Source organism: Pseudochaenichthys georgianus, chromosome 12, assembly GCF_902827115.2.
Source record: "Pseudochaenichthys georgianus chromosome 12, fPseGeo1.2, whole genome shotgun sequence".
NCBI lineage: Eukaryota > Metazoa > Chordata > Actinopteri > Perciformes > Channichthyidae > Pseudochaenichthys > Pseudochaenichthys georgianus.
Window position 1 is genome coordinate 28,784,738 of NC_047514.1, and position 22,615 is coordinate 28,807,352.

The 22,615-nt window shown below is 43.9% G+C and overlaps 1 protein-coding gene across 2 annotated transcripts in view; it reads right to left on the reverse strand.

Annotated features, from left to right (window-relative positions):
- The window catches only part of scai (suppressor of cancer cell invasion), a 38,046-nt gene extending 15,925 nt beyond the window's left edge, over positions 1-22,121 (reverse strand). For both annotated transcript variants that reach the window (XR_011644194.1, XM_034096056.2), the window contains exons 1-10: positions 21,878-22,121; positions 20,367-20,491; positions 18,494-18,589; positions 14,230-14,316; positions 10,998-11,096; positions 10,546-10,642; positions 9,672-9,770; positions 9,277-9,429; positions 1,488-1,589; positions 561-662 (exon numbers count right to left, since the gene is read on the reverse strand). Coding sequence is in view for 1 of the 2 variants with exons in the window: in XM_034096056.2 (XP_033951947.1) it covers positions 561-662; positions 1,488-1,589; positions 9,277-9,429; positions 9,672-9,770; positions 10,546-10,642; positions 10,998-11,096; positions 14,230-14,316; positions 18,494-18,589; positions 20,367-20,473 (942 nt within the window). In the remaining variant the exon portion in view is untranslated. The remainder of the gene's footprint in view (positions 1-560; positions 663-1,487; positions 1,590-9,276; positions 9,430-9,671; positions 9,771-10,545; positions 10,643-10,997; positions 11,097-14,229; positions 14,317-18,493; positions 18,590-20,366; positions 20,492-21,877) is intronic.
- Positions 22,122-22,615: the final 494 nt, after the last annotated feature.

Genomic DNA, 22,615 nt, shown 5'->3' on the forward strand with positions numbered 1-22,615 from the left:
CGCGGACCACCTAACTCCACAAATATCCAAAAACACATCGTTTTTTACAAATCCCCTGAAAATGGTACAAACAAGTGGCAACATGTGTGATGAAGGTGTTTATCTGGGCTATAACATGCAATCGAAAGTGAAACTTAAGCTTGTTCCATTGCGGAGATATTCCCACGAGAGTGCGAAAAACCTAAATAAATGTATTTCTTTCAAATGTGAAATTTTACCAATATACTTACGGACCACTAGGGGGCGCTCACGGACCACCAGTGGTCCGCGGACCACACTTTGAGAAGCACTGCTTTAGATGGAAGGGCTAAATGTACTTTCACTGCTGACATTAAATTGTTATATTAAAATAAAAGAATAATAACTAAATATTGTTACTAACTATGAGAATCTCCCCCCAGCTGTAAAAAAACGTTCAATAAAACTAAATAATAACCTGCATATATAGCGTATCATGTGGTGAATATACGTGACAGATCGTGGCGATATTGTAAGTTTGAACACAGACCATTAACTGGAGTAGTATTTAACCCAGAAGGTTACGAAGAGCGAACACTGACCTTAAAAGAGGCAGACAGGAAGGTATACAGCTGGCTGAACGTGGGCTTGTACAGCAGATACTTGTGAGGGTTTTCCCGTTTAGCTGGCTTCTCATTTGGTTCCTGTGGGAAAAGGTTTTCAAAAATTACTGTTCAAATTTCATTCCAACATTTCTGTATGCTTGGCAGGATAGTTAGTCTTCTGGAGGAAATGGGTGTTCTTCACGTTTATAATCTGTAATCAGTCAGACACCATCGGCCACAGTTGAGTATAAGTGGGGATGCTATATTATTTGATTTCAACCATTTTTCATCAACTTTGTTCTTTTGTAAATTCATGTATTTCATCTATTAATGTATTTGTTAGTTTTTATTTTTTTGGGGGAGGAAGTGACATTTTAAAATGTAGTGTATTCAAACCCCCACTCATTCAGTAAAAATAGAATGAGGAGAAAAAACATTGGCCAAAGGGAGGGATGTATCCTCAGAATGCAGATAGACATGGGGCCCTGGGACTCTCTGCTGAGGGGCCCTGGGACTCTCTGCTGAGGGGCCCTGGGACTCTCTGCTGAGGGGCCCTGGGACTCTCTGCTGAGGGGCCCTGGGACTCTCTGCTGAGGGGGCCCTGGGACACTCTGCTGAGGGGCCCTGGGACACTCTGCTGAGGGGCCCTGGGTCACCCTGCAGTTCGGAACACAACGTTCGGTTCTGTTTATTAAATACCTCAACATACAGCTTTATTGTCTGGCAGGAAGTCAAACTTCACACACACTGATGTCATTGTATGTGAACCAATCACAAAGAGGCTTTTGATAAAAAAGGCGTATCCATATATTCTGTGAGAATATAACAGAAAGTAAGACAGATGAATCTTTAGCTAATGGTGTTTCTCTTTATGTTGTTTGAACACAGCCTCCCAAGAGCACTCTCTTCAGACCTGACACTCACCAGCGCCCCCTGCTTGGAGGTCTGTGTTGCCAGGTTCACAGGCTCCCTCTCCAACGCTTGAAGCATGCGGAACATATCGATGGTTAACTCACTGAATTTCACCTGGAGAAATAAGGAAACAACACTGGCATTACCTTACAATACAGAGAACTGTGGAGAATTATATTTAAGCATTGGGGTTTTACAGATGAGACAAAAGTTCAGGCTTAGAATCAGAGGATGAAACCCTCTTTAACTCTCACACATACATGCACACAGCGACATTTAACCCATCCCTAGGAGCAGTTTGTTTTAGTACACAGAGAGTAGTTTGTAAGTAGAAAAAAAAATGAAGAATTTCAAATGCGGTGTTGATCCGATGCTGAAAATCAGGGGACAAAAACACTGCATGTCAGGAGTCATATTAGCGGGCCTGGAAAATATGGGCTCGTACTTGTAATTTTCTATCTATAGCCAATCAGATGTCTCCTCAATTCTAAGCCAATCACATGAGCGCGCCCCCACGAGGGTAGATTTCTTGCGTTCATGACGTAGCGCTTCGTGTACGCATTTTGCGCAGTCCGGAGCTGACAGGTCCATGGAGCCTGCAGGCGCTAATCTCAGGACATCTCCACTCTCAGTACAGCGCCACTTTCCGAACAGGAAATGCACGCAAATACAAGCCTTTATATTATTAAGGTACAGCGCCACTTTCCGAACCATTGATGAATGCTTGTGTACACAAAAACGGCAGGCAAACCCGTTTTAAATGTGTGTTTCCTGTGTGGCGAATACAGCTGCTGTATTTAGGTCTGTATGAAGTTGTTGCGAGTGTGGAGGGAGCAGCTACAGGTTAGCTTAGCCTAATTTATCAGTGCACTACGAAGCCAGTGGGGGAGGAGCCCCACCGGTCATTATCATTTATCGTAATATTTACAGAATTATAAATATATAAAAATATTTTATCATAATATTTTTAATTTTCGCACCTATACCTGTCATATTATTTCATCCAGTAGCCTAGTTAATCTTTCACCAAACCGTTGAAAATGGCTTTTATGATGTTCTGAGGGATTCGGCGGCTCATGGTCTCAGCCTCTCGTGCGCACGAGAAAGTCACCGGTGCGCCAAGTAGGAAGTGGAGCACGCAGGAGACAACCGTTTAATTGCAGACTGTTATGTTAATGTGGGGAAATGGCAGTGCATACATTATTTGAGACATATTTCAAACTCGGACTTCATTTTAAAGACATGTCGGCCAGGGGTGTAGATCTATTTGTTTAGGCACCGGATTGTCAAAACAGGAGAGTAAACCAGTCTGCCTTGATCTATGAATTCATGTCCGGGACCTCACGGTATCTGCTGTTTTATAGAAGGAAAGCCTCCTTCACTTCATGAAATGGCTGCAGCATCAGGAGGCAGCGGGACGTGTAACTCCGCCTCTGAGAAGTGCAGCACAAGCGGGTAAAGATGTGCCTTTTTACGCACCGCCTTCACTGTGTTTATCTTCATCAGAACAGTTTAGAGTGACGGGGTCGTAAAGTCACGTAGATGTTACTCATCTATGAAAATCGATAGCCTAGTAAGCCTACTGCTATATTTAACCATATATCGAGCCCGATCGTCGATTTCTAATGGCTTAATGCAATGTTTTTTCTGTCTGGCCATTGGAATGGGACTCTTTGAAGATCCAAAAATCTCCGGTTTTCTTACATTTCTGATCGGATTAGCAAAAACTTCAGAATTTGTATTGACCGCCCGTTGTTTTCCCCAAAAAGTCGGCGGAGCCGTTATTTTTGCCCGGAAGTGAGGCATTTGTTACTAATCTGTTGAAAAAAAAAAAGTGAAAAAAAAATGAATGCATGAATCCGGGTTTCGGCAGCAGAGGAGGAGAGTGATAGGCGGAGACGGGCAATGTTTTTGAGGTGGAAAAAGGCGGTCCTGGTGATGTGATTGATGTGGTGGTTGAATTTGAGCTGACTGTCGAAGATGACTCCGAGGTTGCGGATGTGAGGGGGGGGAGATGGAGTGTGGCTGTCAATGGTGAAGTTGAAATTCTGGATGGCTTTGGTACGGGATGGGGGGCCGATGATGATGTCTGATTTGGCACTGTTCAGTTGGAGATAGCTTGTTTGCATCCATGCTTTTATTTCTGAGAGACATGGTGAGAGTGGAGTGTGCTGTGGGGGTGATGGTTCTTGTTGAGATATAAAGTTGGATGTCATCGGCGGAGCAATGAAATTGAAGGTTGTGGCGACGAATTATTTTTGCACCAAACCCTGGGGGACGCCTTGGGACAGAGGAGCAGTGGAGGAGGAGCAGTTGTAGATGTTGATAAACTGATGTCTGTCGCTGAGGTAGGATTTCAGCCAGGAGAGTGCAGTGTCGGTGATGTTGAGTGATGATTGGAGGAGGGACAGCAGGATGGTGTGGTTGATGGTGTCGAATGCTGCGGTGAGGTCGAGGAGGATGAGGATGTTCAGGTTGCCGGAGTCAGAGGAGAGGAGGAGGTCGTTTGTGATTTCCAGAAGAGCTGTTTCTGTGCTATGTTTTGATCGGAAACCGGATTGAAATGGCTCAAAGAGGTCATTGGAGCTGAGGTGGGATTTAAGTTGTGAGGCAACGACACGTTCAAGTCTTTATGACAGAAAGGGGAGATTTGAGATGGGCCGGAAGTTGGACATGATGTCAGGTGTGAGTCCAGGTCTTTTGAGAATGGGTGTGACAGCAGCCAGTTTGAGAGAGGGGGGGGAACTGATCCAGATCTGAGGGAGGAGTTAATGATGGTGGCGATGAGTTGGGAGATGGCAGGGAGGCTCTCTTTAACACATTTGGAGGGCATTGGGTCAAGTGTGCAGGTGGACTTAATTCCAGTCATGAAGTGGGACAGTTGCATGGGGTCACAGGGGAGAAGTGGGACAGAGGCTGTGAGGTGAAGGGGGGGAGCCAGGAGGGGAGGTGGGGGGTGCGATGAGGGTGTCAGATTGCTGTAAATGTTGCTGATTTTGGTTTGGAAAAACGAGAGGAAGGAGTTGCACGGTTCGGTGGTGAAGGACGAGGTGGCGTTGTCACAGGGTTTGAGAAGTTTGCTGATGGTGGAGAACAGACGCTTGGGGTTGCTGGAGCCAGACTGAATGAGTTGTGAGTAGTAATTAGACCGGGCTGCTTTGAGTGCGTTACTGTACTGCTGGAGATAGTCTTTGTAGATTTGAAGATGGACTGTTAGTGTGGTTTTCTTGTGTTGGCGTTCAAGTTGACGTTTCCTTGATTTCATTTGGCGGAGTTCGGGGGTATACCAGGGGGTACGAAAGAGACATTTTGTTTTTTTGTGGGGGCCAGTTCATTGAGACTAGGGATGCATATCATTGACTTGTTTATATGTATACCGATACATCTATACCACTGAACGATACCGATACTCAACCGATATATATCGTGATACTTTGAAAATGTATCATCCCACAATTACTCCCATGAAGCGCTTTACGATATAGTTAACATGTCAAATGAATATTAAATTCAATTGTGGGACTTCTTGGATCTTTTAGTACTGAACAAACATTGAAAAATACATACAAAATATGGAGAAAACCGATTATGGAATATCTTTTATAACACCCGCCATCAGGTGTGCCGCGTGAATAGCACATCTTGTCAATGCAAACAGACCGTTATAGCACCGTTATAATTAATGTTAAACCTGAGATTCGACTAGAGAACAAATACATAATAGAATAATGGTCATGAGATCTCGGCATTGCACAAACAAACAAATCTCATCATTACAATCAACATTTGCCTTCACTGGTGAGAGAAAACAAATCCCATCACAGTTCATTTGTGGGACTTTTACCTTTCTAGTATTGAACAAACAATGAAAAATACATAAAATATGAAGAAAAACGATTATGCAATCTAATTCATAACACCCGCCATCACGGGCCATACCTTAACATTTATTTATTTATGCATATTTGTTTTTATCTCTCCAGTTTTATAGGATGTTTTTGGTTACTGTCCTATAGTATGCATTGGAATGATTTCAAACCTGTTTATCCCAATAATTATAAAGGAGTGCCTTGGAAATGTGTGTTTACATAAATTGTGACCAAACTGTTTGAACTTAGACTAAAGTGAACTATCTAAACACTCAATAATAATAATAATAAATAATATATTTTATTTATAAGCGCACTTTTCATTTGCGTAAACAAAACTCAAAGTGCTACAAAATTAAAAAGGGTGAAACAAAACAACAATAAAAAACAATTAAAACAACATAATAAAAGAGGTGACATTCATGCCCGCATGGCATAATGTGGGGGATTTAAAAATCTAGTTAAAGGCTATTCTAAAAAGATGCGTTTTTAGGCCTTTTTTGAAAGCCTCCACAGTTGCCCCTTTCACACCAGCGCCTTTTCAGCTCCGGCTCGGAGCTAGAGCCTGAAAAGCGCCGGGTTTTCCAGTTCACACCGGAGCTGCGCCGGCTCTTAGCTCCGGAATCCGCTTCATTTCCAGCTCCAAAAAATTGTCGGTCCAGAGGCAAGAGCTTTGGAGCTAAGAGGTGACGTCGCTTACGTCTCTCTTACGTTGAGGCGTGCAGGAAACTAAACCCACCTCCCATGGGTCGACTGTCAGCCTGCCTACAAGCAGTAGTGCCTATAAACACACTTTATAAAGTCAGGCAGCACTAACCAGGCTTCGTGTGATTCTGTTTATTTGTGCCTTACTTTGACCATCCGTTCACTGTTATCGATCATTGTGGAGAGAGGCAGACGTGTTGTTTTGTATTATTGCAGCTATCGGATGCAAGTAGTCAGTTTAGCTTCGGTTGCTATGCTAACATCACCCGTTTTATACCAGAGAAACTTTCATAACAGCGTTGTGATACCAAACAGTGTCAATTCAGACTGACACACATTCACTTAGGCTAAGGGGAACTGGGGATATGCATCAGCTGCTTGTGTGAGTCGGACAGTGAATACTTTAGAGCGGCCGCTGCAGTGTGAGCTAACCGGGAGCTAACGGGAGAATAAACTCCCGTGGAAGAGCAGCACTGCAGCGGTCGGTAAATGCTGCAGAAACACATTAATAAACAATGAACCACGGCACTCTGGAGAAAAGCATAAGGTTGGAGAAGTCGTTATTTAATTTATTCTGGCTTCGTGTGATTAAAAGCAACACGATCATCGACCCGACGCAGTTGTTGTTGTTGTTGTGAGCTGCCGTTGGGGGGCAAATCAGCGATGTAAACAGTGACGTCATGACGCAGCAAGGGCAGCTCTGGGGCGCCAGTGGGCGGTGTGCACAGAGCGGGAGCTGAAAAGGGAAACCGGAGCTGAACCAGAAAAGCTCCCGCTCGGAGTTAGAAACTGAAAAGCGCTGGTGTGAAAGCCGCAAGTCTGTGGTGTCCTCAGCTGGTTTGGGAGGGCATTCCACAGTCTCGGAGCAGCGGAGCAGAAGGCTCGGTCTCCCATGGTCTTCAGTTCTGTCCTTGGTGGGATGAGGAGGTTTGCCTTTACTGAACGTAGGTTCCTCGTGGAGGTTTGTGGGGTGAGCAATTCCTTGATGTAGGAGGGAGCATTTCCATATATGCACTGATGAGTGAAGAGGGTGATTTTGTAGTCAATCCTGAGAGAGACCGGGAGCCAGTGCAGTGATTTGAGGATGGGTGTGATGTGCTCGTACTTCCGCACTCTCATCAGGATCCGAGCAGCGGTGTTTTGGATGTGTTGCAGCTTCTGGATGTTCTTGCTAGGAATCCCAATGAGAAGTGCGTTACAGTAGTCCAGCCTGGAGGAGACAAAGGCGTGGACAAGCTTTTCAGCATCTGGCAGACTGAGTGTGGGGCGGAGTTTTGCAATATTTCTCAGGTGGTAGAAAGAGGTCTTGCATATTTGCTTGATGTGGGCCTCAAAGGTCAGGTGAGGATCCATTTTAACTCCCAGATTGGTAACCGTTGTTGAGAGTGGAATGTTCTGACCGGAGAAGGTGATGCTGGTGATGGCAGATGAACGGACCTGATGTGGAGTGCCAATAAGAATGGCTTCAGTCTTGGAGCTGTTTAGCTGGAGGAAGTTGACTCAAGAGTCCTTTACCTGTACCTCACTGAGCTGAAGTTATCAGCCTCTCAGTCTGACTGGAGAGGACTCTCCCTCCACATTATTGTAGAAACATCTTCTTCTTATATCCGTTAGAGCAGCTAGCACCAGATGCTAATAACAACACCGGGCGGTGCGCCCTTCTCTCTCTCTCCCTCGCATTTTGGCTGTGAGCTGCGGGCGCCAGATAAGCCAACATCGCCCATCGTACAGGGCAAATGAAACGTGTAACCGGGGTGAAAAGGGTGTTACATTTACTTAATTATGAATGTTGTTACATCAAGGCCGAAAATTAGGATGAGCACCAACGATCAAAACTGTTTTTTCCCTCCCAGAACTGTCAGCACAGCGCCTCCACAGAACTGGCGCCCTAGGCGAACATCTAGCCAGCGCTACGGGCCGACCCCGCACCTCTGCACCAGTTATGTGCAGCCCTGGTAATAAGGGTGTTATGAGTGAGTTTCTGTGCAATGCGTTAGCATTTTCCCGCTCGTGGCCAATTCAGAGGCAGAGTGTTAGCTTTGTGTTTTTTTTTGAAAAAATAAATAAAAATGATCAGTTAGCTGAGTTTCCTCCCGTTTCATGGATATAAAACATTCATAGATTATTGAATATTAAGATGCCCTCAGACGCTGTTTCCTGCAGATGACGCATTTTTTTGGGGGGGGGGGGGGGGGCGGTGTAGAACAGGTTAAGTGTAATTTGGCTTCCTATTTTGTATGGACATACTTTTATTTTGAAGGAGAGTTAGCGCTGTTGACAGGAAGTTGTTGTTGCTATGGAAACAATGTGACGGAGATTAACGGAGAAAAGTCATATCTACATATAAAGATGGAGAAAGTAAACGATAAAGTGTATGGTTAAGTGTTAGCACCCCCCGAAGAGGCACAAGCTCTTACGTTGATATTGGAGATTTCAATAAATAAAAAAATACGAATAACGAAATTGAAACCCAAATAGTACTCCAACGAACGAATATTCGGATATTCGGGTACAGCCCTAGTACAACTTCAGATAAAAATGAACACATAATAATTAAATATGACCCCCGGTTTGATGATTGACAGGTCACAGAACAATGGGAGCTATCTACCCTTACCCACAATTTAAAGTAATTCACACAGACTATCTCCTCTTTACTCTTCTTCTTCGTTTGTTTTTCACTTAGTTCAGCTTCAGAACTAAGTGAAAAACAAACAAGGGCATAAAATATTATTAATATGTCGGGTAGTAATAGATTTCTTTATTTTCTTCTCAGAGTGTACCAGAATGCGTAGTTTATATGTTAGTATTTCTAAAAATCTCCTCCAGACCCCATCTGGGGTGGGGTTTTCAGCATGTGGGCCTTTTTATGTTATACAGTTCAGCTTTGATTCCATCATCGCATTAAACCTTTTTTTAAAGCATTCTTAAGTTCTGTGAAGGGATATAAGGGATATATGTACTTCACTTTAATTAATATTGTATGCTGAAAAGCGTATGTATATTACAGCACGATTTTCTGTTGAATAGATTTGAGTGGTTCAAATTTTCGGGTCGCGAAAGGAAAAAGTGGGTCCAGAGGCCTGACCAGTTGAGAACCACTGCTCTAGGGGAAATGTGTTTTTAATATTGTTTGTTTGAAAGCCAACAACCTGTCTTCTTTAATAAACTGGTCCACAACAGTATTGATGTGTAAGAAGTGTGAATTATAATTAGTGGGTTAAAACCTGGTTGTTACAGTTTCCGATGATGAGTGCATCTGCAAGCACAAGCTGCCCCACCACCATGCCTTGCTCCAGCGGGGGCACACTGCCCTCCTGCAGACGGTTGCTGTTGACAACCACAGAACTGTTGTCGTTCAGAACTACCACTGGATCTGCCTGTTTGGTAAAAACAGAGAAAAACAACAATGACCCACAACAGACAACTCACTCCTGCCAGATGAAATGTTGCATTCATGTGTCACCATCAGCAACAAACCATCAGTCTTGCTCTAACAGATTAAACAGCTATGACATATTAAGATAGGCTGAATACAGAATTAAAGAAACCTCAGGAAAATCTAATCAAACATGGATAATAAAATAGACAACATTGACAGTTTCATTTGGAGGTCAGTTACCTCTACAAAAGCTGCCACTTCCTGTAGAACCAGGTTCCATTCCAGCTGGTCCTCCGTGTTAAACCTCTGTGTGTAATCTTCAATCTCCTCAGATAACTCCTGCAGGCAGCAAACACACAAAGACTGTCATGAACGGCTACAAACAAATACTTATTTTATAGTTTTAAAGTTGGACTTCTGCTCGACTCACAAAGTAAGATCTAGTACAGGTTTCATACGGCAGTCTCACTCGCCCAGTATTCTAAATGCCTAAAGTGGAGCCTGCAATCAGAGCTTGGTTTGTGAAGCCAGTGTACTTGTTTTGATGTCTGACTAAGAGAAACACTTCCCACATTCTCTCTTTTCTATGAACACCAGACGTTTGCTTTGATCCACTTGGCAGAATGAGCCGCTCATGCTGGGTTACAGTGAGGAGGGAGGGCGGTTTAATGGGAGAGGAGTTTCTCGTGTCACATGAGGAAGAGAAGGACAGTTCTTACTTAATTACCCAAATGCAAGGAAAGGAAATCAGGATCAATAAAACCTGCTCTCCTCTCCTGCACCACAGCAGGCTACTGCTCTTTACAGCAGCCTGGTAGACCCCCACAGCAGCCTGGTAGACAGACCCCCACAGCAGCCTGGTAGACCCCCACAGCAGCCTGGTAGACCCCCACAGCAGCCTGGTAGACCCCCACAGCAGCCTGGTAGACCCCCCCACAGCAGCCTGGTAGACCCCCCCACAGCAGCCTGGTAGACCCCCACAGCAGCCTGGTAGACCCCCCACAGCAGCCTGGTAGACCCCCACAGCAGCCTGGTAGATGCAGGAATGTGTCCATGCTCCTCAGGGGTTTTCATCACTTGGCATGCTATAGTTAAGGGAAACTGTATGACTTACCTTAACCAACACTTTGACTAGGTCCATCTTGTTCAGCAGTAGACAGACGACTATGTAGCGAGCATAATATCGAAGCTTCTTCACTACTAACTCCGGCCTGAGGGAAGATAAGTCAATATTACATTTAGATCTCAGACAAACCCACGTTGAAGAACACCAACATTTGTATTTCTTCGTTGGCACTTTCTGACGTCTGAAGATTACAAATAGTTGTTTTCCGGCACAAACCTGATCATCTTAGTTTGCCATAAATATATGATTTAATCCTCAACAAACCTCGAGCACACAAGAGAGTTTGTTTTCAATCACAAAAACAGTCAACTTTCAAACAATAAATGTCCAAGCTGTTTACTGTAAACAAGGCAAAGACTTATCTACTTCCTCATATTGAGACTCACAGCATTTTAAGTAAATATTGTTATACATATTATATAAATATTGTAAAAATGTACCGGTCTTCTTTGTTGACCTGGAAGTAGTAGGAGCGCTGGCGGATGGCTGAGTAGAAGGAAAAGGCCTCGTTCAGGTAACTCGTTTCTGAGGTACGAAGGCTGTGAATGGACATCAGAAAGGTGGGTTACTATCTCTGTCGCACCCCATTTCAAATACATTCATGTCATTGCAATCACTCTCAGCTGAGGGGTTTTTCTACCACACCCTCTTCACTAAGCCAGCGTCAGCGGTGGTGTTAGAGGATCTCAAACTAAATGAAATATGAATAGTGAAAATGCCAATCGTGTGTCATCAGAGCAGCGCTGTATTGTGCAAGACATGAAGAGGGAATGCTTTTCACTGAAGTGATGTTCCTAAAGTAAAGCTAATGGACAATAGAGAGTATATTAGGCATGTTTTATATTTACTGTCACTTACAACAGAAGATGACTGTGGAAAATGATCTTCTCCGACTGCCTCTCAGTTCAAACAACGAGTGACCAGTTAAAGTTCCAAAACCCGCCCCTTACAATCTGTGATAACCTATACAGCTCAGTGAGTTGGCCATGACGATATGCTGAAGAGAAATCATTGTTTATACATCAACACATTATATTTAGCTTAATGTCTGTATATGTCAGAAAAGTGGACAGTACATGCAGGGTCGGCGTCATGGGGGGTCATGCTCCCCCCAAATTAATCACTGTGCCCCCCCCAACGCAGGGCGGGCAAGCCTTGCCACTTTTTCTTTCTTTTTTTAGATCATATAAGTGAAAACGTTTCCACTAAAAGCAGTGTGAAATAAAGCAGAAATAAAGAATACAAATATAAAACACAGCCTGAGGTGTGCTCACTGCTGCTCTCTGATTGGTGTGTTGCTTGACCAATGACCCCCGACCTTTGTTTTGTTATCATTACGTGGCTGTGTCTTTAGACAGGGTTGCCAACTCTCACGCATCTGGCGTGTGACACACGCTTTCACTCTCAATCTCACGCTCTCACGCTGCCCAAACTATTGTCACGCCAAAAACAAGATGAACCGGAGATCGTTTTTGGTTGGTTATTTACAATGTTGAGTTGACAGCTGCTCAAGCTGTCGATCCGCCCCCGCCACTCTTAACCACGTTAACAGACAGCAGAGCAGTGGGAGCCGGTTGGTCAATCCTCGACCCGTATTGCGCATGCGCAGATCTGAGATCCAGTAGAAATGATAACAAGTAAAAGCCTGCTGCTTATTGTTCTACTAGGCCCAAATAGAGTCAAAGAGTATATGAGAGTGTGAGTGTGTTAATTAATATATTTGGCAGTTTGGTCTGTAGATTTGTGTGTGTGTGTGTTTCATGTATAGGCCTCTCACGATAATTAATTTTGTTGGATACATTTTCCCAGAAATTATTGCGATAACCGATAATATTGTCGGCACCGTTGTATGACCATTTTAGACCACTGACATAATGATAATAGATAATAATAATTCAAGTTCATCCTTTCAAACTGCTAGTCACATCCTCATGTAAATGGCAATTTATCGAGGTCAGAAAAGTTATCGAGTTAATTTTCATTTATCGTACGATAAGTCAATTAATTGCTTATCGTGACAGGCACACAGTGGAAACAAACATGTGTTTGACTTTCATTAGTGAATGAAACTGTGTGCCCTTTATAGTCTGTGTCCAATATTGTGTATTTGTATATATTGTATACATCATATATATATGCTACTGACAAGATAGCAGTCATTTAGTGCGCATATGCGTAATTAAACCCATGATATCAAAATCTCTCCAGCCAGGTACTCAAAGTTGGCAACCCTGCTTTAGATGAAAGCCCAGTGGCGATCTGTTCATCTGTTATACTGATTATACAGTAAATCCATCGAAAATAATATGATATACAGTACAAGTACTTCTGGGTCTCTGTGCTTCAAGCTCGGCTCTGTGTGTGTGGCACGAGCGCATTTTGTGAGTGCGGGAGCGGTAACGTGGAATGTTGTTGTTAGCATCTGGTTAGCTAGCTAGCTATGCTAACGGATATAAAGAGCTGTTTCTACACCAAGGTGGAGGAGAGTCCTCTCCTGTCAGACTGAGAGGATCTTATAACGTCAGCTCAGTGAGGTAAGGAATCTCTCAGTGTTTAGATAGTTCACTTTAGTGTAAGTTATCTCAGTGGGTCTCAAACGGTTTGGTCACCATTTATGTAAACAAATATTTGCGAGGAACACCTTTATATGATCATTATAGTTATTAAAAAATAAGAGAATAAATGAAAACACAGACAGTAAAACAAGAATACAGTTTAAAAAGGGGAGTGATTTGTAAAATATCCATAAAGAAAAAGTAAATCTGTTTACAGTTCTGTTTCATATGGATGCTGAGAGATGTAGACTATCCATAGATCTCTTCATTTTGCTCTCAAAGTGCACCAGATTGATGCATTTAACTTCAATATTTTAAAAATAATCTTCCCGGGGGAGCATGCCCCCAGGACCCCCTAGAGGAGGTTAGGTCCACCCCAACCTAAAACATGTTCACATGGATATAGGATACTAAATACATTTGCACACTTTTTATATGGTGGCCTATGTCCATATGTTTCTGTTTTGGTGGTTTTGCCACAACCGTGCACAAGTCATAGGTGCGCTGTAAAATAACACTACACCCTGCAATGTGTGTGAAAACGAGAGACTTTACAGCATGTTTTTTTTAAATTGAAGTTGTGTTTGTGTGTTGGTTGTTGACGGCAGTGTGTCCCCCCCCCCCTGTGGTAAATGATTGCCCCCCCATTCGATTTGTTCTAAAGCCGACCCTGAGTACCTGACCTGTCAGACTGGACCATTTGAAATTCTAAGTACAGGAACATTGGTGAAAGCCAATACATCTGTTAAATCACTGGAACCTGCCACATATGAACAGATCTGATGAGTGGTTCTAGCATGAGACCCGTTTTGTGTATCCGTGATAGCTGATGAACATCCTGAATGCATTTCCTTCCTCATTAAATATGTTCTGCATTATTTGCATCCATGTTGTTTGTGGCCCAAGTATGCTCTCTGGGGTTTCCCTCTCCTGTAGTGTGTTCCATAGGTTTCTGTGCATGTAAATGGTCTGCAGAGGCTAAAATCCCTGTGTTCCCTGCAGAGGGAAATCTGTTCCTATACCCTTACCCATCCACCTTTTACTAATACCTTTTTACGGACAGTGAGACAGTGAAAGCACTTAGTGATGTGCACGGTGGAGACATGGATAGACTTACTAGTAGTGGTAGTAAAGCTGTCCAATTTTAGAAGCAACCTCTCCAATCTGCCATCTCTTCAAGCCATACCGGGTGTCCAGAACCTGCCTGTCAATAAATAAAAATAAACAACACTGAGCAGTGAGTGTGACAACAGACCTTTTGACAGTTATCACCCTATGTATCTTTTGGTGTATTTACTAAGAGACACATACTACAACATATTTAATAGAAATATGAATATGGGGAACACCAGTCCTTACAACTGTGTGTAAACCCAGCTAGGGTTTCAAATGACTTCATGAAACACCCAATATGTTTTACTTCGAAAAATGAAGTGATAAAATATGAAATGTGTTGGGAGTAACAGATTATATGCAACTGGATAATGTCATCAGAATACAAAATAAAAAGGTATGTGTATTCAAAAACGGATTTAATCAGATTACTGGTATATTCGTTAAAAATGGGGATTACTAGCAGGAATACAATGTTACAAAACATTTAACAACAAATAAAGATATATATATTAAAAGGTAGACATACTACTACTTTTTTTTTTTTCAGGGTACACACATGCTAAACACCACTGAACATTCCTCGTTGAATGTGGTCGTGAGAGGACGCTGGCGTAGACTGTTCGCCGCTTCTCCGGCTACACCTAGTAGTGTTTTTGTTTGTTTGTCGTTTTTTTTGCCGGCTCTAACTGTCGGCCTCTTACTCAGCCGTGTATCTCATACTTCACGTTTTATGTGAACACGTCTTTACACCCAATTCCTCTGATCTTTTACCTGTACGCAGCAGCTGCTACACCAGCTCCTCTAGCTAGCTGTAGCAGTTAGCTGTAGCAGCTACTCAGGCTCCAGGCTAGGTGTTCTTTGCTTTCCTGTCATCTCCGACGGATTGCTCTGTCCTGCCTTCCCTGCGTGCCCCGACTCTGGACTACCTGTCACCGACTTTCGATCACTCATTGCCAACATCACCACCGAGTGCTCGACAAACCCACCGGTGCGGTTAGCCTTGCTGGCTAGCTCCGCTACATCTCAACGGCTGGGGCTTCGGCTACCCTCCTCAGAACATATCTGGATCACCCGTCCTCACCCGTCTCACCCCCCCTGTGCTGTCCATGCTGAGAGTTCTGTTCCACGACACATTCAAATCCATCCCGGAGTGGCTAGCCGCTTGGTTGGGACCACCCTCTCCCAGTTGGCTCTCAGCTAACGTAGCATCGTGCTACCATACCACCGGCTCTATGATGCTGAAATACTCCACCGCACAACTGGTTACTCTCAATAGTTGTATTATGCACCCTCTACGCTTAGCAGTCATCTAAAAGCTTGGGCTGTTACGTAGCAGACCTCAGTACATCCATAGAGGCTCTTGGCGTAGGTTTGTTGTCGCTGGGTCGGAGCCTCTCTCCAGCTGGTCCTGCGCACCGTCCCTGCCTCACTACGTCATCACAACAAACCTCGCACGTGCATTGGCAATCTGAAGGCCCTGGTTTGTGTTGACCGTGTCATTCTGCTCACACCACCAGCATCCAGTAGCAACGCCCCCACATTCATGCTGCTGATACCCGTTCCCTCAATAATAAAGCACCACTCATTCAGGACATCATCACTGACAGGAAAATGGACTTTGTTTGCCTAACGGAGACCTGGCAAAATCAACAAGACTTTTTCACCTTAAACCAGGCCACACCCCCAGGCTATATTTACCTACAGAAGCCCCGCTCCCTGGGTCGGGGTGGTGGGCTGGCTGTTATCCACAGAGCAGAAATCCCGATAAAACAACTAGCTGTGGTAAATACAACCTCTTTTGAGTGTATCGCCTTTTCTCTGGCTGGTTCATCACAGCTACAGGTTGTCCTCATATACCGCCCCCCCAAAGCCTCCGCCATCTTCATGTCTGAGTTCGCTGAGCTGCTCACCTGTGTCTGCTCCAGGTCTCCATCCACATTACTGCTTGGTGACTTTAACATCCATGTCGACTCTAGTACATGCACCTTTGCCTCTGAATTTCTCTCACTACTCGACTGCTTCAACATCACACAGCACGTCCAAGGTCCCACCCACACCAAAGGTCACACGCTGGACCTAGTGTGCTCTATAGGCACCCCTCCCTCCCATCTCCAGTGCCTGGACCTAGCTGTTGCGGACCACCTTGCCATACTCTTTACTGTTCCTGTCCCCTTGCCCACTCAGCGTGCAAAACGCACCATCACATTCAGAAACACCAAAATCACTGAGTGCACCAGCCCTGACCAGCACGATAGCAGCCCATCTAGCCTCCATTCCCCTTACTACCACAGTGGATGGCCTGGTTGCTCGCTACAACTCAGCTCTATCCCTCAGCCTTGACTCTCTAGCCCCCCTCAAAACCCGGACTGTCTCCTTCACCCGTTCGGCCCCTTGGTTCACCACTGAACTCCGCGCCCTGAAGGCTTCTGGTCGTCGGCTAGAGAGACTCAAAACAAGAACTGACCTCGCCGTCCACGCGAAGCATACCAGGACCATGTAAAGGCCTACAAAGAAGCCCTCTCCCTGGCTAGGTCTTCGTACTACTCCACCCTCATTGGCATCCAACAATCCCAACCGAGAATGCTGTTCTCAACCATAAACCGGCTTCTCCGCCCTCTTGATCCCCCCCATCCTCCAGGTGCTCTTGATCTCTGCTCTTGGATCTTGGAAAGAGCAGTTGCAGCACAACTGCAACACCACATGTCACTGCATGAGCTCTACGAACCCCTCCAGTCTGGCTTCAGACCATATCACAGTACTGAGACTGCCCTCATCAAAATCACAAACGACCTCCTCATCGCATCTGATTCTGGCCTCATCAGCATCCTCATCCTCCTGGACCTCTCAGCAGCCTCCGATACCATATCCCATTCCATCCTCCTCAACCGCCTGTCTGACTACCTTGGCCTCAGTGACACAGCTCTTGCCTGGTTTGAGTCCTACCTGTCTAACAGGAAAAACTTCGTCACCATCAGTGACTGCAGCTCCTTTCCCGCCCCAGTCAACCAAGGTGTACCTCAAGGCTCTGTGCTTGGACCCCTCCTATTCAATATCTACATGCTCCCACTTGGTCAAATCATCCGCCAACATGGTCTCAGCTTTCACTCTTATGCTGATGACACACAGCTCTATCTCCGCACCAAACCGTCCACTCAGCTCCCCCCTCAATCCCTTGTCAACTGCCTACAGGACATAAAAAACTGGATGTCATCAAACCTGCTCAAAATCAACAGCAATAAAACAGAGCTCATGATTGTGGCTCCCAAGACGCAGCTCCAGAAGGTTGGAGACCTGCTTCTCTCCATTGACGGCTGCTCCATCTCCCTGTCCACTGAAGTCCGCAATCTGGGAGTCATCCTGGACACCACCCTCTCTTTCCAGGCGCACGTCAAATCTGTCACCAAATCCGCCTTCTACCACCTAAAAAACATTGCCAGAATCCGGGCTTCACTCTCTGACTCTGTGGCAGAAACCCTTGTACACGCCTTCATTACATACCGTCTGGACTATTGCAATAGAGTCCTGTCAGAGGTTCCCAGCAAAACCCTGGATAGGCTCCAATACGTCCATGGCACCATATCACCCCCACCCTCATCCAGCTACACTGGCTGCCGGTCAAGTCCCGGATTCAATACAAAACACTCATCCTCACGTACAAGTCCCTCCATTCCCTCGCTCCCCAGTACTTATCGGACCTCCTCCATCCCTACACCCCTTCTCGGAGTCTGCGGTCCTCAGAAACGGGCCTGCTCTTCATCCCCCGCTTTCGCCTCCGGACTGTTGGTGACAGGGCATTCAGTGTTGCGGCCCCCACCCTCTGGAATGCACTTCCTGCCGAGATCCGTAATGCTGCCTCCCTGAACATCTTCAAATCATCACTAAAAACACACCTGTTCACCCTGGCCTTCGGGCACCCTTTTCTGGTCCCCCGGCTTCCTTTATTTATTTATTTGGTTTGCCCGTTGATTGTCTGTTTGTTTTGTTTGTCCACCATGTACAGCGACCTTGGGTCCCTTGAAAGACGCTGTATAAATATCATTTATTATTATTATTATTATTGTTGTAATTTTGACTTTCATTCTTTTTTTATATTTAGTTTTTTTGAATGCAGTAAATAGACACCCTATTTATAAAAATAAAACTGTGTTAACTTTTAATTAAAGTTTTAAACTTAAAAAGCTATAGTATTCTGTAGGACATGCAACTAGTAATTGTAACGAAATAAATAGTTATAGTATCCCTCCCAACCCTGAAGATGGAGTAACCTGTGCTGCTGCTGGAACTTCCACAGCTTAGTGTACACGTCAAAGGTCCGTCCGAAGTACGACTGCCACTGCTTGTGTCCATACTGAGGGAGGTCTCTGAAGCAAAGAGCACAACAAGGTTCAGAGGAGAGAACAGAGACACAGTCACATACCCAACATGTTTAAATCCTCTCAGCTCCACAATCAACCACTCTGCCATCAAAGGGACTCTCAGCGTTTGGGACACAGCTGTCAGCAGTGACTGTGCTTCAGCTGCTCTGCGTCTGGAGGCTGTTCAGGCTTTTTTTACCACACCCTACTCATGATCAAAATAAATTATTTGCACATAAAAGAGAATCCTTTCAGATACCTAGCTTAGATTCATTTACATTGATAGTTTGGAGAAGTTGAATTCTCATTTTGCCCATTGTAGAACTCAAGAACCAGTTCCCAGTTTCAAAACCTATTCTTTGGTTGTTTACAAAGTCTGGCTCCCTCCTCGGATATTATGTGAGTGTTTTATTTTTTCAAAGGATGGATATGATACCAATGCCAATTCCTTGCCAGCCATGTTTTATTCCCCCACCGCTTGAGTCTCATCAGCATCCTTTTCATACGTTTTATATTTAGAGAAGTAAATATGATTTTAACTGTGCTATTGAACCCTCAAGATAAAGACTGTGTCTCTTTAGCCTTACAACATCTCATAGAACAAAATGACATTATTTAAGAATCAAAATAGATAGAGAAATTAAACTAAAAAAAACAATCATCAGAAGGAATTATGGAAAAATGTAATTGTATTCATGATGAATTGTTATTATGAAATGTTTAAATGGCATGTCAATGAATCGGAGATGGCAGTGTATACAAGTAGGACAGTGGAGCACACAGTAATCATATCCAGGGCAGCAATGCACAGCTGATCATTGTTTCAATTCAATAATCACAAGAACAAATATAGTAAAACAAGGAAACATAAGTGGCATGACTCCATTCGTCTCATTAATGTATAAATAAATAAATGCTATTAAAGAAACTGAAGTGCCACTAAAGAATAGATACAATTCTTTGGGTAGATATTTAACATCACAAAATTAAAGATATATATATTTTTTTACTTTGACCCCATTACATTCTGACAATGAAGCCATTAGTGTCTTACAGGAGGCTGCAGCGTCTCCCAGTTAGAGCCAGAGTTATTATCATGTACTAGCTGGTTGCAAAGGAAGAACAATTACGCTCAAGAGATTTAAAAAAACATGCATAGCCATATTCACAGCAGGGTCACAGCTAGGTACAAGGTTGTTCTTAGAGGAAAGGGAAATGAAGCACTGATTGAACTTAAATATAATAATAAAGATCATAATGGGTCTCTGGCTCTCACCAACACAGAGTGGTTGTGATGTGAAGAGCTTGAGTTTGATGTGCAGAGAGTATTTTAAACAAGAAGCATCATCTTTGCAAAACCCCTGACTTGGTTCTATGCCAACATTTAAAATAACTTGTACATGATTTACTGTCTGTGTAATGCTGGCTCCTGTGCAAATATATTCATGGATGTAGTAATACAGTATCTTATTATGACATTGGATCAGGCTCCCAAGTGAATGGTAGTAATAAAGACAGAGAAGAGCTTTAGAAAGGGTGGTACTGTTGATAAACTAACATCAATGACACATTTTGTATTTAAGCTCTGTCCAATTGTATCCAATGTGTGTGGCTTGTGTTGGTGCTGGAAGTAAGTACATCCTGCGCTGCAATATAAACGACGGGTTTAGGGGTAGTGAAGTGGAATCCAGCCATCCCGACATACAACTGGCACTGTGAGTCAATGCTCGATTACAACATGCAGTCCAGCAGACAGGACACAACACGGGAAGTAGAAACTGACCTTAGCCCATTGAACAGTTGTTTAGACTTGTCCAGGAGATAGCAGAAATCTGTGACAGTCTTCCTTTCGCCTAATGGAATATCATCCTCATTCTCAGCCCCAGTCATGACACTGACTTTTCACACCTAAATTACAAACAAACACAAATACTGGATTTACAATGAAGAAAGATCCTGCATTAAAAAGATACAGGTTAGTAAGGTTTTTCTTTTTTAAATGGTAAGAAATATTGGGAGTGCAGCACTTGGCAACTCAGCCAAAGTTCCATCACAAATGTGAACTACTTGTGATTCTTTAACGCATCAAGCTATAAGCCATTTTCAGGCAAGACGTTGCTGGTGCCCTAATTAAATATGAACAGAAATGAGAAACTATGGAGGAAATGCATCACATGTTCACCTTTTTTAGGTTGTCTTGGGCTGTCCCAGATTCACTCTCACAGTGGCTGCAACCTCCACTCTGATAAGACTGGTGTTCAATCAGGTCAAGGCAGCACGCAGTCAGGTCACAATGTTCCACTAACGCAGGGCCTTTTGAAAAAATAGCTTATTCCGCCATGGAAATTAATGATGTTAGCTTCATGGATACTACCTTTGGGAGATGTGGGTGTCTTTTTATATATATATATATATATATATATGCCTCTATCTATCCATCTATCTATATACATGTGTATGTGTATTATAGTATAGTTTACTTCTTATGCATTTACCTGCACATTGGTCACTTGCAACATTATCTTTCTGTACTTTTCTTCTTGCACAATTCTTTCATTGTTTCTGTCTTATATATATATTTATGTTGCATTGTTGAAGGAGCCTGGGACTTCATATTATCATTGCCATAAATACACTGTAGCTACTGTGCATGGCAATAAACAGTGTGGCGTATGTATCTGAGTAACACACTGTTATTTGAGAACTGTCAACATTTGCTGATTTATTGTTTCATTAAGAATAGAAACAAATATATTTTTAGACATCGGAAAGATCTAATTCAGTTATACAGAAAGATTTTCTCACGTGAACATGAAAGGTCGTTAGGGCTATAATATGAGTGAGAGGAAGAGAACATAAAACGCAGAGCGCTGAGCCCTCAGAGGCATGTCACTACTACAGACATGCATTACCAAGAGCACGATCAATCGAAAGCTGGTGCATAGTTTCTCAATGATTATCTTACGTTAGCTTACTTGGTTGTTATGCATGTATGTTGACAGCAATTAACTCGGTAACATTAACCTACATGACGTTAACTAGCTACCAATGACACCAGGCTGAATTGGGTCGTGAGCCTAACATACCCATTGCTCTGTATCTGACGGTACCCTGTTATCGTTGAGCCAGCCAGGAGACCACTCCATTAACGCCATGACAAAATACACACCTGGATATTAATGTGTGGATAAGAAAGATAACCAGCTGTAGCATATATGGGTCAGTTATACAGGCAGGTCACAGGCTGGCTGCAGCCGCTAGCCCCTCCGCTTGTGTAATTCCCATTCTCCTTACCTCCCGCCGGTGCTGCTGGAGAGGACCGCGGGATGGAGCTCAGCACTCAGTCACAAGCTGCCTCGAGCTCTGCAGGTGAAGCGCGCCTTTCTGGGCATCTCACTGTGTGGACCTGACACTGGACCACGGTACAACAAGCCGTACACCCCGCAGTGTGGCTGGCACCGCTGTCTGTTAATGTCTCTGTGAGAGAGGATGTAGTCCTGTGACAGGTGAGGAGCAGGAGGAGCAGGGGCAGCCGCGGGCTCCGTTCCACTATAACTGGCTAGCTACTTCCGGGTCAACATGTTACAATCAAAGTAAAGGTTACATCACGACAAGACTGACTTTATATTCTAAAGTTAAACTTTGATGGCAGGGCAATAATACAGTATGAATATAAAAACTGAATCAAAATAGAATGTGTTTTTTAACTGAGCATCCCATAAATCGCTTTATTCATTCATACATTTTAAGCAAAATGATTCCTCCACTTCTTCTTCTTTGGTGTTTTACGGCAGCCGTCATCCGTTGTGTTGCACTGCTGCCCCTGCTGGAACTATCTCATCACTGAGTGCCACAGTGACGCGTCCTATAACTCGGAAGTAAACTTCTTTCGGTTCCTTCGACAAAAACCAATGCAATTTCTCCATAGGATTTGGGAAAATAGCTCGAAATAAGGTCTGTGGTTGACACACAGTTAAGAGACGGATCACGTTTAGTTCAGCCGGATAATATCCACATGTCTACCCTACTTTT